Consider the following 21,529-nt stretch of genomic DNA (forward strand, 5'->3'; position numbering starts at 1 on the left):
CTCTGACAATATTAAACATAATGAAAAGTCATACTATCATCCCATATCCTTCCCCATGAATTCTGGCCACAGACAGATCTCCTGTTGGTAATGGAAATGTCACTTTGATTCATCTGTTCACCAAGGAATCCTTACCAAACAATTTCCAGTATCCAGCTAGCCATCCCAAAACATTCCTTTGGAAACAAGCCAGAACTGACATTCACTGTAAATTAGTTTTTACCACTGTTTAGGCTCAGACCATTGCAGGTAGCTTTGCTACTCACTCTATTTTTAGCAGTGTCTCCAGCATACCAGGAAAGAGGTGGATCATAGGATTTTTGCTAATCTGCAAATCTGAAATTATAGTTGAGAGATGGAATTTATTATTACACAGCTCAATGACAACAACAGAGATGACCTTTCTGCAATGCCAGAAGTTTTATCCATGCTGATCTGTGCCTTTAATCAGCGGGAGGGGAGGGTACAGGTTATTATGTGCCAAAGGAAAAACTTTTTCCCTATGAGGACAGTTAAGTATTAAAGCATATTGCCCAGAGAAGCTCTGCATCCTCCATCCCTAGAAGTTTTCAGGCCAAACTGCTTGAAGCTCTGTGTAACCCAGTCTGACTTCTGCAAGGTTAAAAAAAAAGAGGTGTGTAATTGCAGAAAGCAGCCAGGGAAGCCTTTGATGAATGGGAGCACAGAGCCAGGAATAATGAGAGGCAGGAACAGCCTCAGTGGGGCATTCCAGGGCTGAGCCCCACCATGTCCCAGCTCCCTGGGCTGCCCAGAGCATCCTCCTGCTCTGCTGGGGCTCCCTTGGCCCCTGGCCCTTTCTGATGAGACATAAAAGCTCTTTCTTGCTCAAGATGAAAGTCCTTTCCCCAGCTTGTTTCACACAGCAACCTCTGTTCTGGCAGCCACCTCATGCTGTCAGGCAGAAGAGAATTCTCGGTGAAAGAGATAAAAGGGCTCAACTGTCCTGGCTCACTGCATTTACCACAGCATCCTTCTCTTTCTCCAGCACAATGGTCCCCCTGGGTGAGGAATCATTTCCCTGAGAAACCTCCCAGCCACAGCAGCTCCCTCTGTGCTGCCTTGCCCTGCTGCTGACCACACTTGTTCTGCATCCCAGAATTGGCCTCACATCTGTTCCAGCTCCAGGTGAAAAAGATCTGGAGACCAGTTCAGGGATAATCTGGAGACCAACTCAGGGATAGGGTCTGGAGAGCAGTTCAGTCCATAATTCCCAGCTGGGCTCACACTCTCAGGAGGCAGCAGCTGAGTTCCAGTCTCTTCCTGGCCCTTATGTTGGCTCTGAGGTGCAGTGTCCAGACTCCAGACCCAAAACTTCCCCTTCCACTGCTCCCACCCCAGGCTCCTCCAGAGCCACAAGACTTTCATGTTATAAATGCTCCTTTGTTGAGGAGCCTTGGCTATTTCTAGCACTGACATTCACCTCCACATGCTTAGCCCAGCACAATGTTCTGTCAAAAACCAGTGAAGCTCCTTTCCCAGTTAGATCCAGATAAGCTGAGGAAAACAAGAAATGGAGCTCTGAAACAACCAATTCAATTCCATGATCCCCACCAGCACTGCTGCATTTCACTTCCTCCATGCAGGCAGCACTTTCCCTGAGGCACACATCTGCTCCTGTGCCCTCACTCTGTGTTTTTATCCTCCTCAAGCTCCATTCCATGTTCCTCCTGCACAAGCAGGACCTTCCCTCAGCTGCCAACAAAATCCTGTCATTCTTTCATGTGCTGTTGCCCTCCATCATTCTTTTGGATATTTTATTTTACAGCTGGCTGAGAGACCTGCCTGCTTTTGTAACTGAGGAGTTATAAATGCTCTGGTCTGGCTGACAAGGTGGTGATCAGTCACAGGCTGGACTCAATGATCTTGGAGGTCTTTTCATTCCTAATGTTTCTGTGATATCTTAGAGGGAGGAGTTCAGGTGAGCTAAATCTACCTAACATATTTCCTTGGATTTATAGTCCCCAAAATGTCCATTCTCTTTCCATAAACTGCACAAAATCTGGGCATTCTTGGAAGTGCCATGAGCAGAGATCAACACTAAGACTTTGAGAGTCAAGTTGATTTTAGTCACAGCCAAAGAGACCTTGAGCAAGCTGAAAGCTAAAGGCAGGATCTCTCTGTGGTCTCACTGCATAATTGAGACCTTCCAGAAATAACCAGGACACCTGGGGAGAGCAGCTCACAGGTCAGGTGCTTTTCCTCTCCTAATTAAAGCCAAAGCAGTGAGCCATGGGTGGAGGCAGCAATATTATTCCAGGCTGGGAAATTCCTACCCTGCTGCTCCTTGGGATGGTCAGTCCTCTCCTTCAGGCAGCAGCTCAGGGAGGGAACACCACAGAGATGGCAGTCAGAAGGTTTGCAGCCTGATTTCCCCCTTCTCCAGGAATTCCTAGGTCAGTAAGAAGGGAGTCACCAATTGCAAGTGTTTCCTTTTGGGCCCAGATCTTTAACACTGCAGCACTTCACAGGGTCCTGAGCCAGGGTGAAGGGAACTGATGCTGTCAGACAAGGGTGGAAAATTGATCTCTTCCCAGCAAGATTTAGAGGGCAGTGGGACAAGAAATTACTCCTGCTGGGCACTGGGTCCCCATCTCTCAGCTCTTCCTGCAGCTTGGAGATTCACTCTATAATTGCTTTCTTAGTCCACATTTTATCCTCAGCTGACAGAATTCCATTAGGGTGATACAAGCAGCGTGATAAAGGGATGTTTGTGTCTCACATGGGCTCTAAGTCATCTCTCAGCAAACAAGCAAATAGTCACAGAAATGGGCAAAGAGGCCCCTGAGCCAGGAAGTCCCTCCCTTCCTGTGCTCTGAGCAGCAGGGTCAGCCCACAGAGGGAAGCAGAAACAGCAAACACCCTCCCAGGGTGTCACAGTGCCCTCTCAGGGTGTCACAGAGGAGACATCCCCAAAATGAACAGTTCTCCTACTGCAGTTCTGGGCACACAACAGCCCAGCAAGAACACAGCACTGCCATCCCCAAAAATTGCACCCAACACAAACAGTGCTGTGACACAGGAGTGGGTGACACCCCAGACCTGAGAGCAAGTGCCCCTCCTATGGAAATATAAGAAATTAAACTAATCCTGCAGCACATCTGAGCACATGTCTGGAGAGTGGAATGGGTTGGTCACCTCAATAAGGCAAAGAATAACTCTGAGCAGCACTTTCAGAAGGATTTTGGCAGACAAATTGACCTTCTAAGCATGGTGATGCAGGTAAAGGATAGTCATGATGGGAACTAAGCTAAAAGGGAGCCCAGGATGCTGCAGGGTGCAGTTTCAGTACCTGCTGAAGGACAATGGTGAAGCCATCACCACGTGGTGTCTGTTGTTCACATTTCTTGAAGAATGTTGAAGAGATTTGGCTGCTTCAGTGACTTTGGCAGAAGAGCAGCTCCTGTTGGAGCTCAGCCCCCTGGATGAGCAGCCCCAGAACACAGAGGGCAGCCCAAGGCACCTAGACAAGGTTTGGGTTCCCACCACTGGATGGTGTGGAGCTGCATCCAGCAGGGAGGACAGCAGAGAGCAGGAGGGAATGGGAAATGCTTCTCTCACAATCAATCAAAGGAAATCTGACTTCATCCCCTGCATGTGGCAGAACCCAGCTGTCAATACAGCCCTTCATGTGTGCTCCTGCCTGACTTCTGCTGGGAAATGAGCATTTCCTGCAAACTTCAGAAAGCTTCAAGACTCCACTCAACCTCCTTCATGCACTGCTCTCCCCCTCAGAGCTGGGGCAGCAGCTCCTGTCCCTGGCCATTGCAGGGGGTTCAAGACCCCCACCCAGTCCCTCATGGGCACTGTCAGTGCCACAGCCCAGCACATCCCTGGCTGGGCATCCCAGGGGAATGACACAGCAGGGACATGGCACAAGAGCAGCAGGAGCAGATTTTAGAGAACAGCACCACCTGAGCAGGATGCTGCATGCAATTCATGGCCCAGTGCAGCCCAAGCCATGAGCAGGGCTCAGTTTCATTCTGCTGCTGGATGTAGCTCCTATGGATGAGTGTCCTGACTCAGGAATAAACAGGTTTCCATGTCTTCTGGGCCGCCTTTCACACCCTGCACCACTGCTTGCTCCCTTTTCCATGTACAGGTGCCTCTGTCTGCTGTTTAAATGCTCCTGGATTAAAGCACAAAAAGGCAGAAATTGAAAAGCTGCAGGCTTTCCCAGGCATCTCAGATTACACTGTGAACACTGACAAAAATATCTTTTTCCAGATCAAAAAGTAGGCAGCCTGGCATGTACTTCCTCACAGATTATTGCTTTATCCTCTGCCCTTCTCAGTGTCACTGTGGGACAAACAAATTGATTTCTGTTATCTTGATCCAAGCCCTTTAAATCCAACCACAACAGGTAAAGGTGAGCAACTATACCATGAAGGTCTTTGCAGGGCCCAGATATTGAAATTGGGTGAAACTTTATTCATTTACATCAGCATCTTCAGCAAGAATTCCTATGAATCCTTCCTTTTCCTTTGCTGTGCTTTTGACAATGTCAAATGATGTTACTGGGCACATCCTTGCTGAATTCCTCCTGATGAAACTGTGCCTGACATTGACTCAAGAGCTCTGTGGGGATTTTCTTGATTGCATGTTTACTCTTCCTCTTGTCCCTCCTGTAAATGCCAGTCTGACATGAATGTACTTGTGAGGAGTTAGTTTAAAAAAAAGGTGAAGAATTGAATAAAGCCTTTTTTTAACCCTGATTCAGTGAAGAAATGAGTCAAGTGTCTATGTTTGAGTGTATAGGGCTGACTAGGACACTTAATTATCTTTGGTTCTATAAAGGGTCATTACATCTCAGCTCCAATTAGGAGGGCAAACACTGACAGCTCCTACCCCACAGAGATGAATGAAGTATTTTCTAAACATTCTGCTGCTCTCTGGAATGACTGACTGGAACCAGGGAGTCCATGAGGCTGTGCCTTGGTGGTTTCTGTCATCCCAGACAGCAGCCTGGCAAACCCTTCTTTCACACACAGACACTGCAGAGGAGGATGTTCCGCAACCTGACAATCTTTTAAAATATTTTCAACACTGTCATGCTCTTTCCACACAATGTGGCAGCTGTGGGGAATCTGAATGGGTCCAAGGGAGCTGGGAGAGGATGGAAATGTTGAAGCCACTGCACTCTGTGGCAGATGCCAGACCAGCTGCACTGGATACAGATTTCCAGGGGCAAAAGGAATTGAAAATTGGCTGCAGTAATGAGCTGAGGAAGACTTGGTGGCAGGGAAATATAGAGAGAACTGTGACCCATCTGATCTTGATTAAATAGTTTGCAATAATTTCCAAACCTGGAGCATTAGGGTTGAAAAATCATTAGCCCACCGTGGAGGATTTGAGATGCTCCAGAGAGATCCAGAGAAGACAGGTGAGCACAGGAAATCCTCTCCCCCTCTCACCTTTTCAGATCAATAAGAGAGATGCTGTTCAGTGCCAGGAAACAGCAGGTTTCATTTCTCTGCACATCCAATGCAATTTTCTCAGAAGAACAAACAATGTGACAGGCCCCATCCCATCCAGAGATTGCCTACATGACAAATCTGAGATTGTACCTTAAGCCTTGAAAACCTTGCTACAACCTCTCCCCTTCCAAACACAGACATTTATATCTGCCCTTCCAGTACCTCTCCTCTCAGCTCCTCCTTTTTTTCATTTGGAGTTGCCTGTTAAATGATTTGGGGCAAAAATTAGCACTTGGTTTTTGGTAGAATTACACCAGAAACAAATGAGGGGAGAGTTCTCAGAACAAGAGGGTTCTTTAGTCAGTGCAGCTTGGGAAGAGCCCTTAAACAAAGTACAATGTACTCACACACACTATTTTACATTTAAAAGTAAAGTAGTTTGTATTGAGTACAAAATAAATTCTTTTGCTCCATCAGTACACAGAAACCTGGGAAATGCATTGGCATCTTGTGTCCTTTCAGCTCAGGCAACAGCAGTGAAGTTTTAATAAGCAAATATACAAGATATTACACTCCTGACAGGGCAGAAAGGGAAGCAGCACAGTTTGGTTCCAAATTGAGTTGCACCACTATCTGTGGTTTATGTGTAAAAGCACATCCTGACTTCAGCATTCAACTCTCTCTGGAAACAATCACAGAATCACAGCAATGAGCAAGTTCTAAATGAGAATCCATGGAAGAGATTTACAGGTTGTCACAAACACCAAGTTTTCAGGGAACAGTACATTTGCATAGCAAATCCCGCAGCATTTTTACTTGGTTAGAGTTTTTATTTAAATGACTACATGTGCAGAGTATTTTTGTTTAAAAATGCACTTCTCTCCTTACCTTCAGCTAATTAAAAGGCATTTACCATTTCTCAGAAGTGATGATCTGTTGCTGGCAACATCTGGCTAGTGCAGCACAGAGGCATGGCCTCCTTGTTCATAAAAATTCAGGCAAAATAGGAGGAAAAAACATTGCTCTGTGGTAGGAGAACTCTGAAGGATGTGCAGAGCGCCTGTCAATGGCACTCCAGGCAAAACACCTCACTTGATTTTTCCATGGTAGTGAAATGATGAAAGAAATAATTATTTCACTGCAAAACATGAAAAGGTGACAGCTGAAATGCACTTATTAAACCTTGATAAAGCTACTTCCTGATCTCTACTTCCTAAAAGCATCCATCACATTTCTGCAAGCCCAGTGGAACCTGTCTAGGTGTCAGAAACAGTGGCAGCTCCTGCAGACAGCCCTGGCACCAAAACATGCCCAGAGACAGACAGCTAAAGAGTATTTCCTCTAATAAGTGCATTTCCCTGAGAACTATTTACAGGCATCAGAAATAAAGCAACACCTCCTTCCAGTGAGGATCTTCGTGCTCATCCAGCTAGGATTTAGGAATAAAAGCTTTAGAAATAATCTAAAAAACCTGTGGGCAATCCTGCTTAACCCAAGTTCTCAGTGCTTGGCAGAACAGTTGTCAGCAGAAAGGTTCTCACTCTCTCCTTTATGTTTCTTCTTCCCTGGATTTTCAATTAAGAGATAAGGGGGAAAATTCAGACAGATCATGACCAAAAAAAACCCCAGGAAACTGAATTCATGCTTCAGATTTCATTCTGAAAAAAATTCCTGTAGCAAATAAAACTGCCTCTCACAAGAGGAGGTGGTTCAGCAGCAGCAGACATAGAAAATCTTCCATTTGGATATGCAGATTTTGGAGAGTTGGAGTGCAGTTCTTAGGGCTGGATGCATCCAGGACTTTCCTTGTTATCTTTTCCTCCTCTGCTGTCCTTTCTCATTGATGCAGGTTTTGGGGCGCAGAGCTGTTGAGGAAGATGAAGGGCAGCTTTAGGACTAACAGTGCAGTAAAATGACATGGAATAAAATAACATGGAGTAAAATGAGGAACAAAAATGCCCATTTCTCCTTCCACCCCAGAATGAAGCAGAGCCGCCCTTCTCAGTGATGTTTGTGACACTGAGTGCTGCCAGCTTTTTCAGCCCCATGGAATTCCTTTCCTGTGCAAGCTGCTCTGAATCCAGGGTTGGCACTGTCCTGAGTAGGAGGCTGGACCCTCCCTCAGGAAGGGAACCCCCTGAGATCTCCTCCAACCCAAATCATTCCATAAATGTGTTATCAACACCCTCTGTGGCTGATACCAGCCAGGACTCAGACGGGACATGGGGCAGGGGGAAACAGGCACCCTCAGCTGGTGACTTCAGGGGTTCTATGTCCTCAGAGCTGGCAAAGCTGTGATGGCCATGGCAAAGACAGCTGTTCTTCACTGGACAGGTCTGCTCTGGAAGCCAGGATGCCACTCCAGTGGGGACAGAGATGTCCAGGATACTTTTGACAAGTATTGTTAAATATAATAACTTTCAAGCTATTTTTTCACAGGCAATGGCATTTCAAATCCTTCTCCTACAGAACTGTTATTAAAAGCCATCAAATAATATCTGTAACACTTTCTAGAGAACTAATTGGAGAAAGTGTCATGCTCAGGAGGGAAAACCAATCATGAATATACCAGCTTGGCTGAGAATTTGAGATGTATTTAGGGAGCTATTCTGAGTAATTTACAATGAATGACTGGTACTCTTCAGACTATAAATACAATCTAGTCTTTCTCCTTGGGAAAAAAAGAGAGGTTGTCTTTTTAATTATCACTTGGTAAGCAAAAAGACCAACCAGAAAGACAGTGGGAGGAACAAAGTCAACAGGGTTCCCCCCTTGTTACACTCACTGTGATTCTGGGTCTGCTCAAGAGCCACAAGCAGATTCTCAGACACATCTGAACCATCTCTGAAGCTGCTTAAAAGGCCAGTGGGGATGCAAAGAACTTTTTATTCCAAAAGCTATCAATGAACCTGCACAATTAACAGCCATTTTCAATTTATCTTCAGCCAGTTTCTTTGCTGAAGATTTCTGCAGTTGTGCTGCTGTGAGCCACAACCACATCATCCCATTTCAGATTTAGATACAGAGCAGAAACCCACCAGATGATGAGATTTGCAGTTTGTCTTTTTATGACAGAAAAAGCAGAGCTAAATATACATTAAGACTTCCCACTTTTCCCAGTTTAGGGCTGTAACAATGCTCATTATCCACACTCTGTCTGCAGGAATTGAGCAGAAGAAAAATGTGGAAGGCAGAACTCACCCGGATCAGCCACAACTTGTTTCTTTTTGCTGCTGGTGACAATCTCATTTTCATTCATCATTCGTACATCCTGATCCCCCACATGATTGCTGAAAAGATTGAAATCAGCACAAGGGCCAAAATCATCAACATTGGGGAAAATTATGAGAGTTATTATGAATAAAAATTATGGACAAGGATACCAAAGAAGGGATGTTTGGAGTCCTGCAAGCTCAACAGCTCCACAGCACAGCCACAGCACACAGGATTACCCACACAGGAATTATCCTGTCCTCATCCACCTGAAGGATTTCCTGCCAGTTTTAATTAGTGGCATTCATTCAGGCACACATTCAAATATAAATATCATATTCACTCTACAATTTTCCAGCCTGCCTACACAGCTTGAACCACAAAGCAAAGTGAGATTTTAAATCAGAGCACAAAGGGAGTATAAAAATCCTCATATGGAGCTTCCACACTGCTTTCTAATTCTGAAAGAGCACTGAAACTTTTCTGAACTAAACAAAATTCATTTACTGTGACAAGTTTTGCTTGCAGGCTTTTTTAAAAGCTTGCAGGCTTTTTTTGCTTGCAAAATTTTAACCATTTCTTTTTGGGGAAAAAAGTAATAATTTCAAAGGTAAATTAAAATAAACAAATTACAGGAAAAAACATGAGCTGAATTGAAAGGTAAGGAAAACATCACTAATAAAATGTCCTTTTCACACAGACCAAAAAAAACCATTTGTGCCTCTGCAATAAAGGAAGTGTATTTTTTATTTTCTCTCCAAATACTGCACAAAATGGGTTTCTATTTCTGAAGAAAAACCTAATGTCCCTCAAACTGTCAGAGTGAAGAGGAAGAGCCAATACTGAAGCAAACCAAAACTTAAACTATTGATGATGATATCAGACTCAAGTTCAGGTTCATAAAATCCTGAACAGTGCCATGTGAAAGAGAACAGGCCAACATCACAAACAGTATCCAAAAGCTCCAGAGCATTTTGAAAATGAAGGGATATTATCCAGCATGTCTTCCATTGCTGCTGGAGTACCCTGTATTTTAGCAGGGTGGGAGGTGGAAAAAAAGCAGACCAGGCTGGAAGAAAGAGCAAGAAAATTCCTGCCCAGGAGTCTGGAGGAGAAGAGGCTCAGCTGGAAAAGAGACCATGCAGTGTCTGTGACCCCAAAAACTCCTCTTTAAAGTACATCAAAGGACATATGTCTTATAAATATGTGCAAAGGAAGTTATGTAAAAAAGATCTGTGATTCCCTGGTTTCAGTAAAAAAATTTTACTCATAGAAGGATCTGAAGCTGAGGAAAGCAAAGGTCTGTTTCCCATCCTCCTGCTTTTTCTATGCCACTGAAAATTTTCTCAAAACTTTCATTTCCTCAAGGCATTTTCATTTCAGTGACTTTTTCACTTTGAGAAATTGTTCACCTCCAAGTTTTACCATGACAACACAGCAACTCTTACAAAAACACAGGTCCAACACAACACATCCAAACAATAATCATTTATTTAACCTCTGGCAGGAGCAGTGGCCAACAGCCAATGCTTGAGGGAAACACAAGAAAACAAACCCTGCAGGCAAATGTGAACTTCTGTCTTTATTCAGAGCTTCTCATGTTCCTTCTGCTTATTTCTAAATGTTTGAATATCCTTCTGGGGGATCACACACCATTTATCAATGCAAAACTTGCCTTTTTTTCCAAGTGATGCATGTGCAAAACACTCTATTTGTCAGCTGTCCAACATGTAAGAAAGTGTTCATTTCTATAAGCTTTCATTTTTTCACTTTTCAATCCCATTTAAAATAAATTATTCTTTCAAATCTTTACTTTCCTTGCCAGGGACTGTTTTTTAGATCCTACCAATCCTGACCTTCTAAATGTAAGTGCATTTTTCACTGCATTTCATCACATTCTCCATGAGATTGCCAACTTAGTGGTTTTAAATCATCATTCCCCCAAATGCAATTTATTTCTCATTTTAGAAGTTCATTATTTTAGACTGTTTATAAAATAGTAGAATTCTGGCTTCTTAATTAGCATTTGTGTCAAATCAGAGGAGTTTATTTTCTTTAATTTTGATGCTTGGTTTTTTCATGAACTTTCTATTTTTTCTCCCTCTAATGTAATAACATTGGGATTTATTAATCCTTCTCTAAGGAAGCCCAACTTTTTAATTTTGTGTTTACAGGCTTTCATGAAAACAGATGTAAATATAAATCATGAACACCAGGAAGTGCTAAAAGATGCTTGCAAACAAAGCTGGTAATTTGGTCCTCATATCTAAAAATCTTGTTATCCCTCCTTAAGTGAGGCCAGGGATGCTCTGGAGGGGATTTTCCTCAGCAATACACACACTGCTGACATCAGTCACATCAAACCAGTTTTTAAAGGCTAAATTCTTTGTCCCAAGCCAGACCCAGTCCCATACCTGATAACAGTTCTCCTCTCCTGGTGGCAAATCCTCTCATCATCCGTGAACAGGATGGTGTGGTAGGGCACCACAGGGTCACACGTGGGGAGGATGCCAGACACCACATGGCTCACCATGTCCAGAATCCCATTGTACACCAGCAGATCATCCACCAGAAGCTACAAACATTGAAGAAATAAACCAAAAATCCATCAAGAAATCAGGCCTTGCTTTCAGCAGTTGTCTCTAAAAAGCATTTTGCCCTATTTGTTTCATTAATTTAGCTTTTGTCCCTTAAAACTTCCATTTCTCTCTATTTGCTGCTGGAGTTTGGTTTTTTTTTTTCCTCTCTAAGTTTTTTATCTTGTCACTGATGTTTTTTAATGCAGCTTTCAAGTAGGTAATTAAAAATGTATTTCGTGTTTTACATAATTGCCTTTTCTATTCATTGGAGTGAATCACTCTTAAATCTGGGAATTAATGAATCTCACCTCACTTCAGCTGTCTAAAACTTGGGTTTGTAGTTCAAACTACTCTTCCAGGCCTACTCTACAGTCAGTGGAAAAAGGCAAGTGTTATCCTGTCTTAAGACAATTATCTAAGAGAAAAATCACATAAAGTTTTCCTTCCCTGGACAAAAAAAGGGAGGACAGATGACTGGCATAGATTAGTCATTTTAATATTAAATGCAGAGTTAAATGAGATGAATCCCATCCTTTGAGATTCCATGGAATCACACTTCAACAAACTGTGAGAACACATTCAGAATGGAGGCAGCTGACTCACCAGGACATACAAAATGCACAGGAAAATTACTTACACCAAACTCCTTCACACCTCTCTGAGGTGTCTTGGCATAATTCCATAACTTGATCATTGACACAGTGGTAGGTACATCAAAAATGACATATACCCTATTCACCTGCAAAAGAGAATTAATTTATATTTAACAGCACAAAGTCCCCAAAGAAATTGAATTCTCATGCATGTTACATCAAAAGAGGTTCATTTTTAAAGAAATATAGCTGGAGGAGAGATAACTGATGCTGAGGATGGAAGTTCAGCTATCATCCCTGCTGATAATTCCCAGATGTTGGCTGTACCCCACAGCTGCTCTCAAAAGCACAGAAGATGAGATCGGGAGCATTCTTGTCATCCAGGACTGCCTGGAAATTGGAGGAAGGGGAGAGAGACACTTTCAATGAGTATTTCATAAACCAAATACAGACATGGCCTTAGGGGTAAGACAAGCTGGTGCCTCTTCTGTTCTGTTCTATTCTGCATGGAGAGACAATTTCCAAGGGATGGAGTGCCAGGATAAGGGGGAATGGCTTCCCACTGCCAGAGGGCAGGGATGGATGGGACACTGAGAGGGAATTGTTCCCTGTGAGGGTGGGCAGGCCCTGGCACAGGGTGCCCAGAGCAGCTGTGGCTGCCCCTGGATCCCTGGCAGTGCCCAAGGCCAGGCTGGGCAGGGCTTGGAGCAGCCTGGGATGGTGGAAGGTGTCCCTGCCAACTGAATGATTTTTAATTTCCCTTCCAACCCAAACCACTCTATGAATCCATTATTCTATTCCGTTCCATTCCATCACTTTCTACCAAATATGAATGGAATCCACTTTTCCATTTGCAAGACTAAAATCTCCCCTGTATGCCCTGCAAGCTATTGCAGAAATTTTGCATTTTTTTGTGTGAATTATACTACCAGGAATTTAGAGACAATCCTCCAGATGCTTGCTAAACAATTACTGCTGGAGGTATTATTCATCTGCCTTTCAGTGACGTTAATGTCAAGATGTTAAGACCAAAGATTAGTCAGGCAGGAAACCAATCTTGCCTGTTACAGTTAATTCCATGCTTTTCCTTTTATGAGCCACTATATCAATTTCAGATCAACATATCTTAAGCTTCATCTTTAGCATCCTCTGAAGTTTTAATCCTTTGATGTACTAGAGAAGATACTGTAGGTTATATTAAATCATTATGCTGGGTTTTTTGGGTTTTTTGGGTTTTTTTTACTGAAGAAAGAAAGGTAGATTGGATCAATAGAAATGTTTGCATCTGTGATTTTCCATGAGACAACTGGAGCATTGTCTCCAACAACAACTGTTAATCCCACAGCAAATGATATATTTGATTAAAAATCCATTCAAACAAAGGAATAAAAATGACAATCAGTTACAGGAGAACAAACAATTCAAATTCTGCTTATGTAAGTAATGAATGTGAAAAACAGGAAACCACTTTCAGAATTAAAAAGGAAAAGCCATTTAGGAAGGAAAAGAAAGGCTATAATACCAATTCCCTTCAAGCTTTTGAAGCTTCTAACACATCAAAGAGTTAAAGCAGCTTTCCAGGCAGCCTGCACTGAGGATGGGAGCAATCACAGCTCTGGTTCAGCCCAGCTCCAGAGGCTGAGCATCAATAGCTGATTGCTCCATCCAGCACCTTGCAGCTCAACAACCATCCCAGGGAGAGGGAGGAGGGAAAAGTACTCTGTGGATCTTACAGAGGTGTAATTTGCTACAGTTCAAGGACAGAAAACACCATTAAATGGCTTCTGCCTCCTGCATTTCACACATTATCAATTTACCCTTTAATACTGGTATTTTGTGCTCTTCTGCAGTACTTTGGTGTCAGCCAGAACAACACAAAGAGAGAGAATTCCAGAGCTTGTTATTTTCCTTTTTCCCAAGTGAAAGAGCCTCTGCAAGCATGTCTTTTGTAAGGACATGAGCACACTCAGATGGTTGTCAAATCAATCAGTCATCCTGTTATAAGAGACATCTGAGCATCCCATCAAATTGCCAGGATTCAAGATCTGGGATGTGCACAGCAGGAGCCTCCAGCCTCACACAGACCTTCCACTTCCCCAGGAAATGCAAGCACTCACTATTCCCAAGTATACTTAAAAACTTTACCTTAATTATAGCCCTTCATTACAACACATCATGATATAAATTAACAATTTCTTACTTTTAATATTCTAATTAATAACTGCAACATCTGGAGTGAGGAGTTCACCAACACAGTAAGTGATAACTTACCACATGTCATGTTTACTTTCATTTCTTTCTAAATCCATTTTGTTATAAGAAATAAAACCACCTTAATTATGTCCATTACAGGCCCCAAAAAAATGTCCTTTCCCAAAACAAAATCAGAAATCATCTAAGTTTATCTACTTTTCCTGTTTAGATTTTTGATATCCCAGCTATTAAACATGAGACTTCTAAAAAGGCTGAATCATCTGTGGCCTTAGGACATGAAACACTAAGTCTGCCATCCCCTAATCTACAAATTTGAACTCAACATAGATAATGAGATTAAAAAAGAACTTCTCACTGCTTGAACAACATTCATTGTATTTTTTAAAAATGAGCTGAAAAGCACCAGAAAGGTGTTTATTGCACAGAACTCCTTCATCAGTATCTTTGTCACAGTGACCCAAAAACCATCTCTGGAAAATCTTCTGCTGTTGTCCCATGGAAAGAGGAAATGACAAACCTGGGAACCTCCATTGCTGCTGCCTGTGCTGTGCAGAGAGGCTGCAATAAAAACAACTTCTAAAAAGCATGATTTAGCATCTGTTACTAAAATCAAATTTAGCTCTGAATTCTATATGCTTCCTTTTTGCTTCCATGCTTGCAGTTCCATCCCCACACATGACTAGAACAGAATGGAAAGGGAAAATGTACCAAACCAGGAAGAACTGGTGCCAGCCACATGTGCCTGCCATCAGTGGTGTCATTCACTCTGTCAATCAGCTTGTCTGGAGTCCGGATGTCTCCAGATACATCATCTAAAATGTTGACACTATCTGGAAAAGCAGCAATATCTGAAAAAAAACTTTTAAGCATAAATAACCTAAAAATGGATATTTTAGAAACACCAGATTTAAAAGTCTGTGCTGTTCCCAACTCTTTGAATGAGTTTCCATCACTACAGCAGAACTCCCAGGACTGCAGAGCTAAGGAACTTGGAGCACATATTTAAAAGCAGGACAACCCTTAGATATTCTGGCATTCCAATTTACTTTTAAAATAGGAATCAAGTAACTAGCTGCATTTAATTTATTCTCAAATATGTACTTATGAGTTCATCAATAAACTTCCATTAGCAGGAAGAGGCACTTCCCAGCTTTTTGGTGACAAAGTCCCATATTTTTATCATAAACTTGTGCAAATTCCTCATATAAAACCTATCTCAAGAAGAGTGTCTATGCAGGAGGCAGTCATCAGTCAGACTAGGTTTTGCTTGAGTTTCTCAAGGTCTGTGGTAAAAATCAGTAACTGTAATAAAATCTTTTTTCATTTCTTTGAGAGGGAAAGATTAAACCCCCGTTGAACAGGCAACCAGATTTTCTCCGTAAGAGAACATTTACATTAAAAACATATATGAATGTTAAAGACATGGAAAAAAATATGGATGGATGGCACTGGCTTCAGAATTATGAATCCTGAGCAATCCAGTTTGAGGGACATTAATTTCCCCCTGTCCTGCTTTGTAAAAGTCTGTAAGTATTCATACAGAATTGAAGGAATGACACAGCAATGCCTCAAGTGTTTAAGAAAAGCTTGATTCAGTTGTGAATTATCACATTAAACATTGCACTAAGACAAATATGCTCTTTTGGGATCCTAATACATCCCTACACAACTGCACAGGCAGGAGAGCTGATCATTCAAAAGGAGCTGAGGGTTCTTTACCTGCCACTGTTTTGCACTGTAGAGCTGAACCAGGTCAGTTAAAGATCCTTGTTCCTAAAGAAAATTTGTAACCATTTCTCAATTTCAAAATGTTTCTTGTCCATTATAAATGTTTCAAGGTCAGGGCGTCTCATACAAGATAAAAATCAAAACAGCACTTGGGGAAAAGCCTTTATTTCATGGAATTCCCTATTTATTAGGCAGTGAGGATCCTTAGAGACAAACAAATCCTGCAGCATTTGTGCTATTTATTCTTTCCAGGAGGCTAATAAATGTTCCTTCCATGTACCTGAACTATGTTAGCTGTATGTTGGGTATGAAGCTCTTAGAAGACTTTAGCTGGTACAGAGCACAAAGTGCAATCCTAATGAACATCAATCATCCCAACACACCCATCATTCCCTCTGTTGGATATCCAGGGAACACTGAATCAAATTCAAACCCTCAGCCATGATCTTCATCACTGCATTGGGTGTCTACAACAGCCTAATCTCCAGAACAAGAGTTATGAAAAATTTCTTTCTTGAGGCACAATGAAAGATTCCATTAAAAAAAAAAAAAAAAAAAGAAAAAAAAAAAAAAAGAAAAAAAAGCACTGAATTCAGTCTTTTTTTATGAATTTATAGCTCAGCAAACTTTCTGGTCCTTCCCCACCACAGAAGAAATATCAAGAGCAGAAAACACCACACCCTTCTTAAGCCTTCCCTTCTCTAACTTTGTCCTGCTTTGTTGGTGCATCCCACTCATTCTGGAAATACACAGAATCCACAAAAACATATGGAAAAGAGATTCATCACCAAAACACAGAGAAAGAGAAGCCAAGTTCAGCCCTGTGGCAATTTGCCACAGGGAGTAAAGTGCACCAGCAGGGCCAGGGGTGCTTGGTGTGCAAAGGATACTGTTTTCAGTCAGTAAGATTTGCTCTCCCTGATCATTGAACAGCTCCAGCCCATTCAAACCAATGTAGTAGGGATCACCCCAACTCGTCAGCAGCTGGAACTGGAAAATAACTAAAAAGCAAAAGGCTGTTAAGGAAAATATCAGTACAGAAGCTTTGTTTTAACAGGCAATTTAATCTGCAGTTTGAAAAATTGTTGTGCAGCCCAGGATGTCAGACACTCTTATTTGCAGTTCAGGAGAAAAAGCTACCAGAGGATCTGAGAACAGGCCATATACTCATATGATATTTCACTGATTTATTCTTAAGCCATATTTATGGAAGCCTTTCTCATATTCTTGGTATCTGGTTAATACCTTAAAGCACACAAAATTGTTGGATTTATAAAGCTCAGGACTCCTAACCATGGTATGTAACTCTAAAATATTCCAGATGACAGGGAAGGATACAACCACAGGGCATTAATGGTGCTTCATAGTCCATACTGGCTTGTTCCAGTGTCCTTGAAGCATTTCTGGAAAAAAAAACAAAAAACAAAAAACAAGGAAAAACAGTTTTTATGTACCCTTGGCTCATTCAGAAAAGAAGAGAACAAACCCAAAGAATTAAATCTCCACAGACACCACCCCAACACCTGCAGCTGTGATGCTGGACCAGACTTAGAGCTCAGAGCAATTTGGTCAGGGTTAAAACCGAGTGAAGCTCTGCTCCAAGTGCTCCATGTTTTCATCCAGGAGCCTCACACAGGCAGTTCCAACAGGGAATGTGAAATTACACTGCAACAGTGAAGAGAAATCCTGTGGTTCAGACAACAAAGACATCCTGGTTTACCTCCTGTGTGCTTTAGGAGCTGCCTGGGGCTGGAGATAGTCAAGAAAGAGGATTTCTTGAGCAAAGTCAAAGTGGCAGTTGCCTGGTCCCTTGCGGATGAGGAAGCCCTCCAGGGGGGAGATGCTGTGCCCATCCAGCACCACGTGCACCACCTTAGCCTGGTTTAAAAGAGCAAAACATCAGATTATCTGATATTACATTACATGACTTCTTAAAATAATTGCAAATAATTCCATTCACTTCAGAGACTGGAATAATTTCACTTAGCTGTATTTATTTCATTCCTCTACAGTATGACTTCCTTTGGCAAAAGAAAGCTGCAATCCACAGTGTCCATGTCATCACTGACATTGATGGGGATGACAGAGGTGAGGATTTGGGGGGAAAAATACTAAAAAAAAAAGCATTGACAGATCCTTTAATACTGCATGGCACTAGATCTCAGCAAACTGAAGCCTCCCTTCTTCCCAGAGTGCTCAAGCACTGGCACAGGCTGCCCAGGGAAGGGGTGGAGATCCCATCCCTGGAGGATTTCAGAGGTGTAGATGTGGGGACATGGCTCAGTGCTGGCCTTGGCACTGCGAGGTTTGCAGTTTGACATGCTGACCCTACAGCTCTTTCCCAACCTAAACAATCCTCTGATCCCTGAGCCTGCAGCAATATTGACACACATGAGGAGAATGGGAAGCTCTCAGTCAGGGGATCTGAGGAGACATCATGGCCCTGAATGCTCTGCTCAGGCAGCTGGGACTGCCCAGCCTGCCTGGGGCACCCTTCCAGAGATCCCACAGCCTGCTGCTCTCTGCAGAGCAGATGTTGGTGTTTCTGTTGCCTTCACAGCAGCCTGTGTTTCAGCAGTTCTATTTATCTTTGTGGCAGGTGGCACTTGGACTTCTCCAGGATCACACAAACTCCTCTGCCAAGCAGTGCTGTGTGTAACCTCAGGGCATATGAATAAAGAAAAGGTGCCTGTACCAGACAGACACAATTGAGCTGTGGCCACCTCAGAGAGAGAGCACACCTTTATCCAACCTCTGGAGATCAAAGTGAATAATTCAGGCACATTTATTCAGGTGGTGCAGGAGTCCTGGCCCCTTCACCCTCCCCCAGCAGCACCATATGGAGCTGTATGCACAATCCCAGGTGCAGAACAACTCAACAAGGCTCCAACAATTAATCGCTGCACCTTGCTCTCTAATTTGTTAAATATAACTTAATGTTCATCACAAGCAGCATTTACTGCCCTGGGTCTCTCACCAAGTACCAGTTTGTGCTAGACTGGAGGAGGGGCTCAGTTAATTTCCATGAAGATTAATTAGGAGGGAATGTTTGTATGACTACCAAGTGTGGAGAAATAACTATTTCTGGCTTCATCTTCAATACACTTGGGATCAAATAAAGGAAACATCTTTTTTCATATAAGAAACTCTTCTGCGTGCTGTTTTCCAGCTGAATAAGTCTGCCAGGCTAAGGAGAGGAAGTGAGAAATCCACTGAAATCCACTTTCCTAAACGGAAACACGCAGTGAATGGGAAGTGTGGAGAGTCAGAGATGGAATCTTACCTATTACACCACAGCTGCTTATATTTATGTGCCCTTTACAGCCCTCATTTCTAAGTAATTCTCATCATCTGAGGAGGCACTCAGCCGTCACATATTGCATTTTACAAATGGCATAACAAAGCTCTCACAAGGTGATTTTTCACAGAGCTGCAAATAGCACCCAAGCCTTCATTCTGACAGTCACTGCCATTACCCTCTCACACTAAAGCTGTGAATAGAATCCCCCAGCCTGCAGCTGCCTAGCAAATCATCCCATCTCACACCCAGGGACTGGCTCCTACAAGGAGCAGCAATACTTCAAGAGACAGATGTCAGGATGCTCTGGGTTTACAGCCTAAAACCTCCTCTCCTGTGGCCCAGTGGACCTTGCATCTTTTGTTTTCCAAATAATTTATTTTATCCTTCTCCAAGACTGCAAGTATGAGCTCCTTCTTTAAGTGGTATCCACTAACTCTCACGGGACTTTCAGTATTCATGCAGGTATCAGAATCACCTGTATCAGACTCACTTCTTTTTATTACCTAGCCAAGTAAACTGCTAAAAATACACCTTTCTTCTTTTTTTTTTTCTTGGTTTGGCCTCCAGAGACCAAATTCCATGTTAGATTTTAGAGATTTAATAAGCACTGCTCCGCAACAACTACAATATCACTAAGTTACCAACATTATTATCACCCTAAATCCAAAACACAGCTCCTGGGAAGAAAATTAACTCTATCCCAGCTGAAATCAGGACATAAATGCCACTAAAACCCCTCATTTGTATGTTTAGGTAATGCTCAAAATGCTCCAGAACCCTCCCATGTGTCAAATGTGATGGAGCACAAAATCAGGGCCCTCTGTTCAAATCTCTGCATCAGCTGGGATTTAATAAAAATAATTTTTGTCCTATTTCCAATTTAATTTATGCCAACATTTTTGTTCTTATTTATTGCCTGGATTTGGACATTGAGAATGCAACAGTTGCTTTTTGGGGTGGAAAATCTGGGGACAGGTGGATTCCTAAACTTTCTGTGCAATGAACAGCAACCTCTGGTTAGTTATAATTATCATTACAAGTGTTATCATTACATGTGTAAATCCAGCAGGGGAAGGAGCCAAACTCAGAGTGAAAAAGTATAAAATTATCTCCATCAAGTGTCAATTGGAAATCCTAACAATTTAGTATGGAAAAAAAGATATAAAGCAGGCAATTTGCAAATAAGAGAGGATTTATGTTAATTTTAGCTAAATTATTATTCAGCTAAATTAGCTAAAATTAAAAAATTAAAAATAAATTATAAAAATTATTTTTGAATTAAAAATTATTTAGCTAAATTAATTTAGCTAAACTGCTTGAAGGTGGCAACTTTCCATTTATTAAATGTAAATTTTAGCTAAATTATTATTCAGCTAAATTAGCTAAAATTTAAAAATTAAAAATTATTTAGCTAAATAAATAATAAAAATTATTTTAGAATTTAAAATTATTTAGCTAAATTAATTTAGCTAAACTGCTTGAAGGTGGCAACTTTCCATTTATTAAATGTTAATATTTCAAAAGACTCTTCCTGGAAAAGGCAGTACTGAATGAGTGGCCTTCCGAACCTGAACTAAACAGAATTTCTTTGGAATTTGGAAATTCTTTGGAAAAGTTTCCCTCATATCATTCCCAGCATTTCAGGAAATACAGAATCATACAGCAGGTCTAAAGACAAGATATTGAGAGGATACCAGTTCAGAATCATACATCCTGAAAATAATATGTGCCATTGTATGTGTCTCTTAGAAAAATCAGCTGTGAAGAGTTCTTTAAAGCATTTCTTGCTTTTTTTTTTTTACTATCTGCTGTTTGTGGAGACAGGAATGCATTATACCTGCCACAAAACTCAGCCTCAGACAATCTAGAAAGATTTATGGCGTTCCATTAAGGCAGCTATATTCATTCATCACAGTACCAATTTTCCAATGCACTGCTGTATATTTTTGCTGGCAATGCTCCTTTTCTTTTACTTACCCCTCTGTAGGTATCCTCTGGAGATTTATTATAGTTCCAAAAGCGAAGCCCTGCAATACTTTCAGTTTTATCAAAATGGATTGTGAGCAGATGATCTTCTCCAAAAGAGAAGGGAATGAGCCACATATGGTCATCCTCCACTGTGATATTAGTGCCATCTATTAACCTACAAAGAGAAAAGTCCATTAGCTGCACAAAGGGAAAAGCTGGCTTCTCTCATCAAAGGCAGGGACTTTCCTAAGGTTCTTTTTATTCTGGAAGCCACTTCCAGCTTCCAGGGCTCCTCGTGCCCTTGTGCATGCAATTAAAAGCACAGAAAGCATCAAAAATAGCATGTAAGTATTGAACTAAAGGCAGTGGAGGGAGAAAAAAACCCCTAGTATTTTCTTTAGTTGGAAAAACAACAAAATGTTTAGGTTTTCCCAGTGTGAACAGGACAGGCAAAGGGAAGCTCAAATGCCTTTGCAGCAGAGTGGCTGAAGGCAGAAC

The 21,529-nt window shown here is 41.9% G+C and overlaps 1 protein-coding gene across 8 annotated transcripts in view; it reads right to left on the bottom strand.

Moving 5' to 3' along the window:
* Positions 1-5,857: 5,857 nt before the first annotated feature.
* KATNIP (katanin interacting protein) overlaps positions 5,858-21,529 on the bottom strand; it is a 56,553-nt gene continuing 40,881 nt past the window's right edge. For 5 of the 8 annotated variants that reach the window (XM_058035740.1, XM_058035739.1, XM_058035737.1 and 2 more), the window contains exons 19-28: positions 21,041-21,206; positions 17,483-17,640; positions 17,101-17,165; positions 16,653-16,763; positions 15,754-15,777; positions 14,743-14,882; positions 11,865-11,966; positions 11,063-11,223; positions 8,637-8,725; positions 5,858-7,300 (exon numbers count right to left, since the gene is read on the bottom strand). In XM_058035740.1, the coding sequence (XP_057891723.1) occupies positions 7,245-7,300; positions 8,637-8,725; positions 11,063-11,223; positions 11,865-11,966; positions 14,743-14,882; positions 15,754-15,777; positions 16,653-16,763; positions 17,101-17,165; positions 17,483-17,640; positions 21,041-21,206 (1,072 nt within the window). In that variant the 3' untranslated portion in view covers positions 5,858-7,244. The remainder of the gene's footprint in view (positions 7,301-8,636; positions 8,726-11,062; positions 11,224-11,864; positions 11,967-14,742; positions 14,883-15,753; positions 15,778-16,652; positions 16,764-17,100; positions 17,166-17,482; positions 17,641-21,040; positions 21,207-21,529) is intronic. The other 3 variants (XM_058035744.1, XM_058035743.1, XM_058035741.1) reach the window with 1 other exon arrangement.

This window comes from Melospiza georgiana, chromosome 16 (genome assembly GCF_028018845.1).
Source record: "Melospiza georgiana isolate bMelGeo1 chromosome 16, bMelGeo1.pri, whole genome shotgun sequence".
Lineage (NCBI taxonomy): Eukaryota > Metazoa > Chordata > Aves > Passeriformes > Passerellidae > Melospiza > Melospiza georgiana.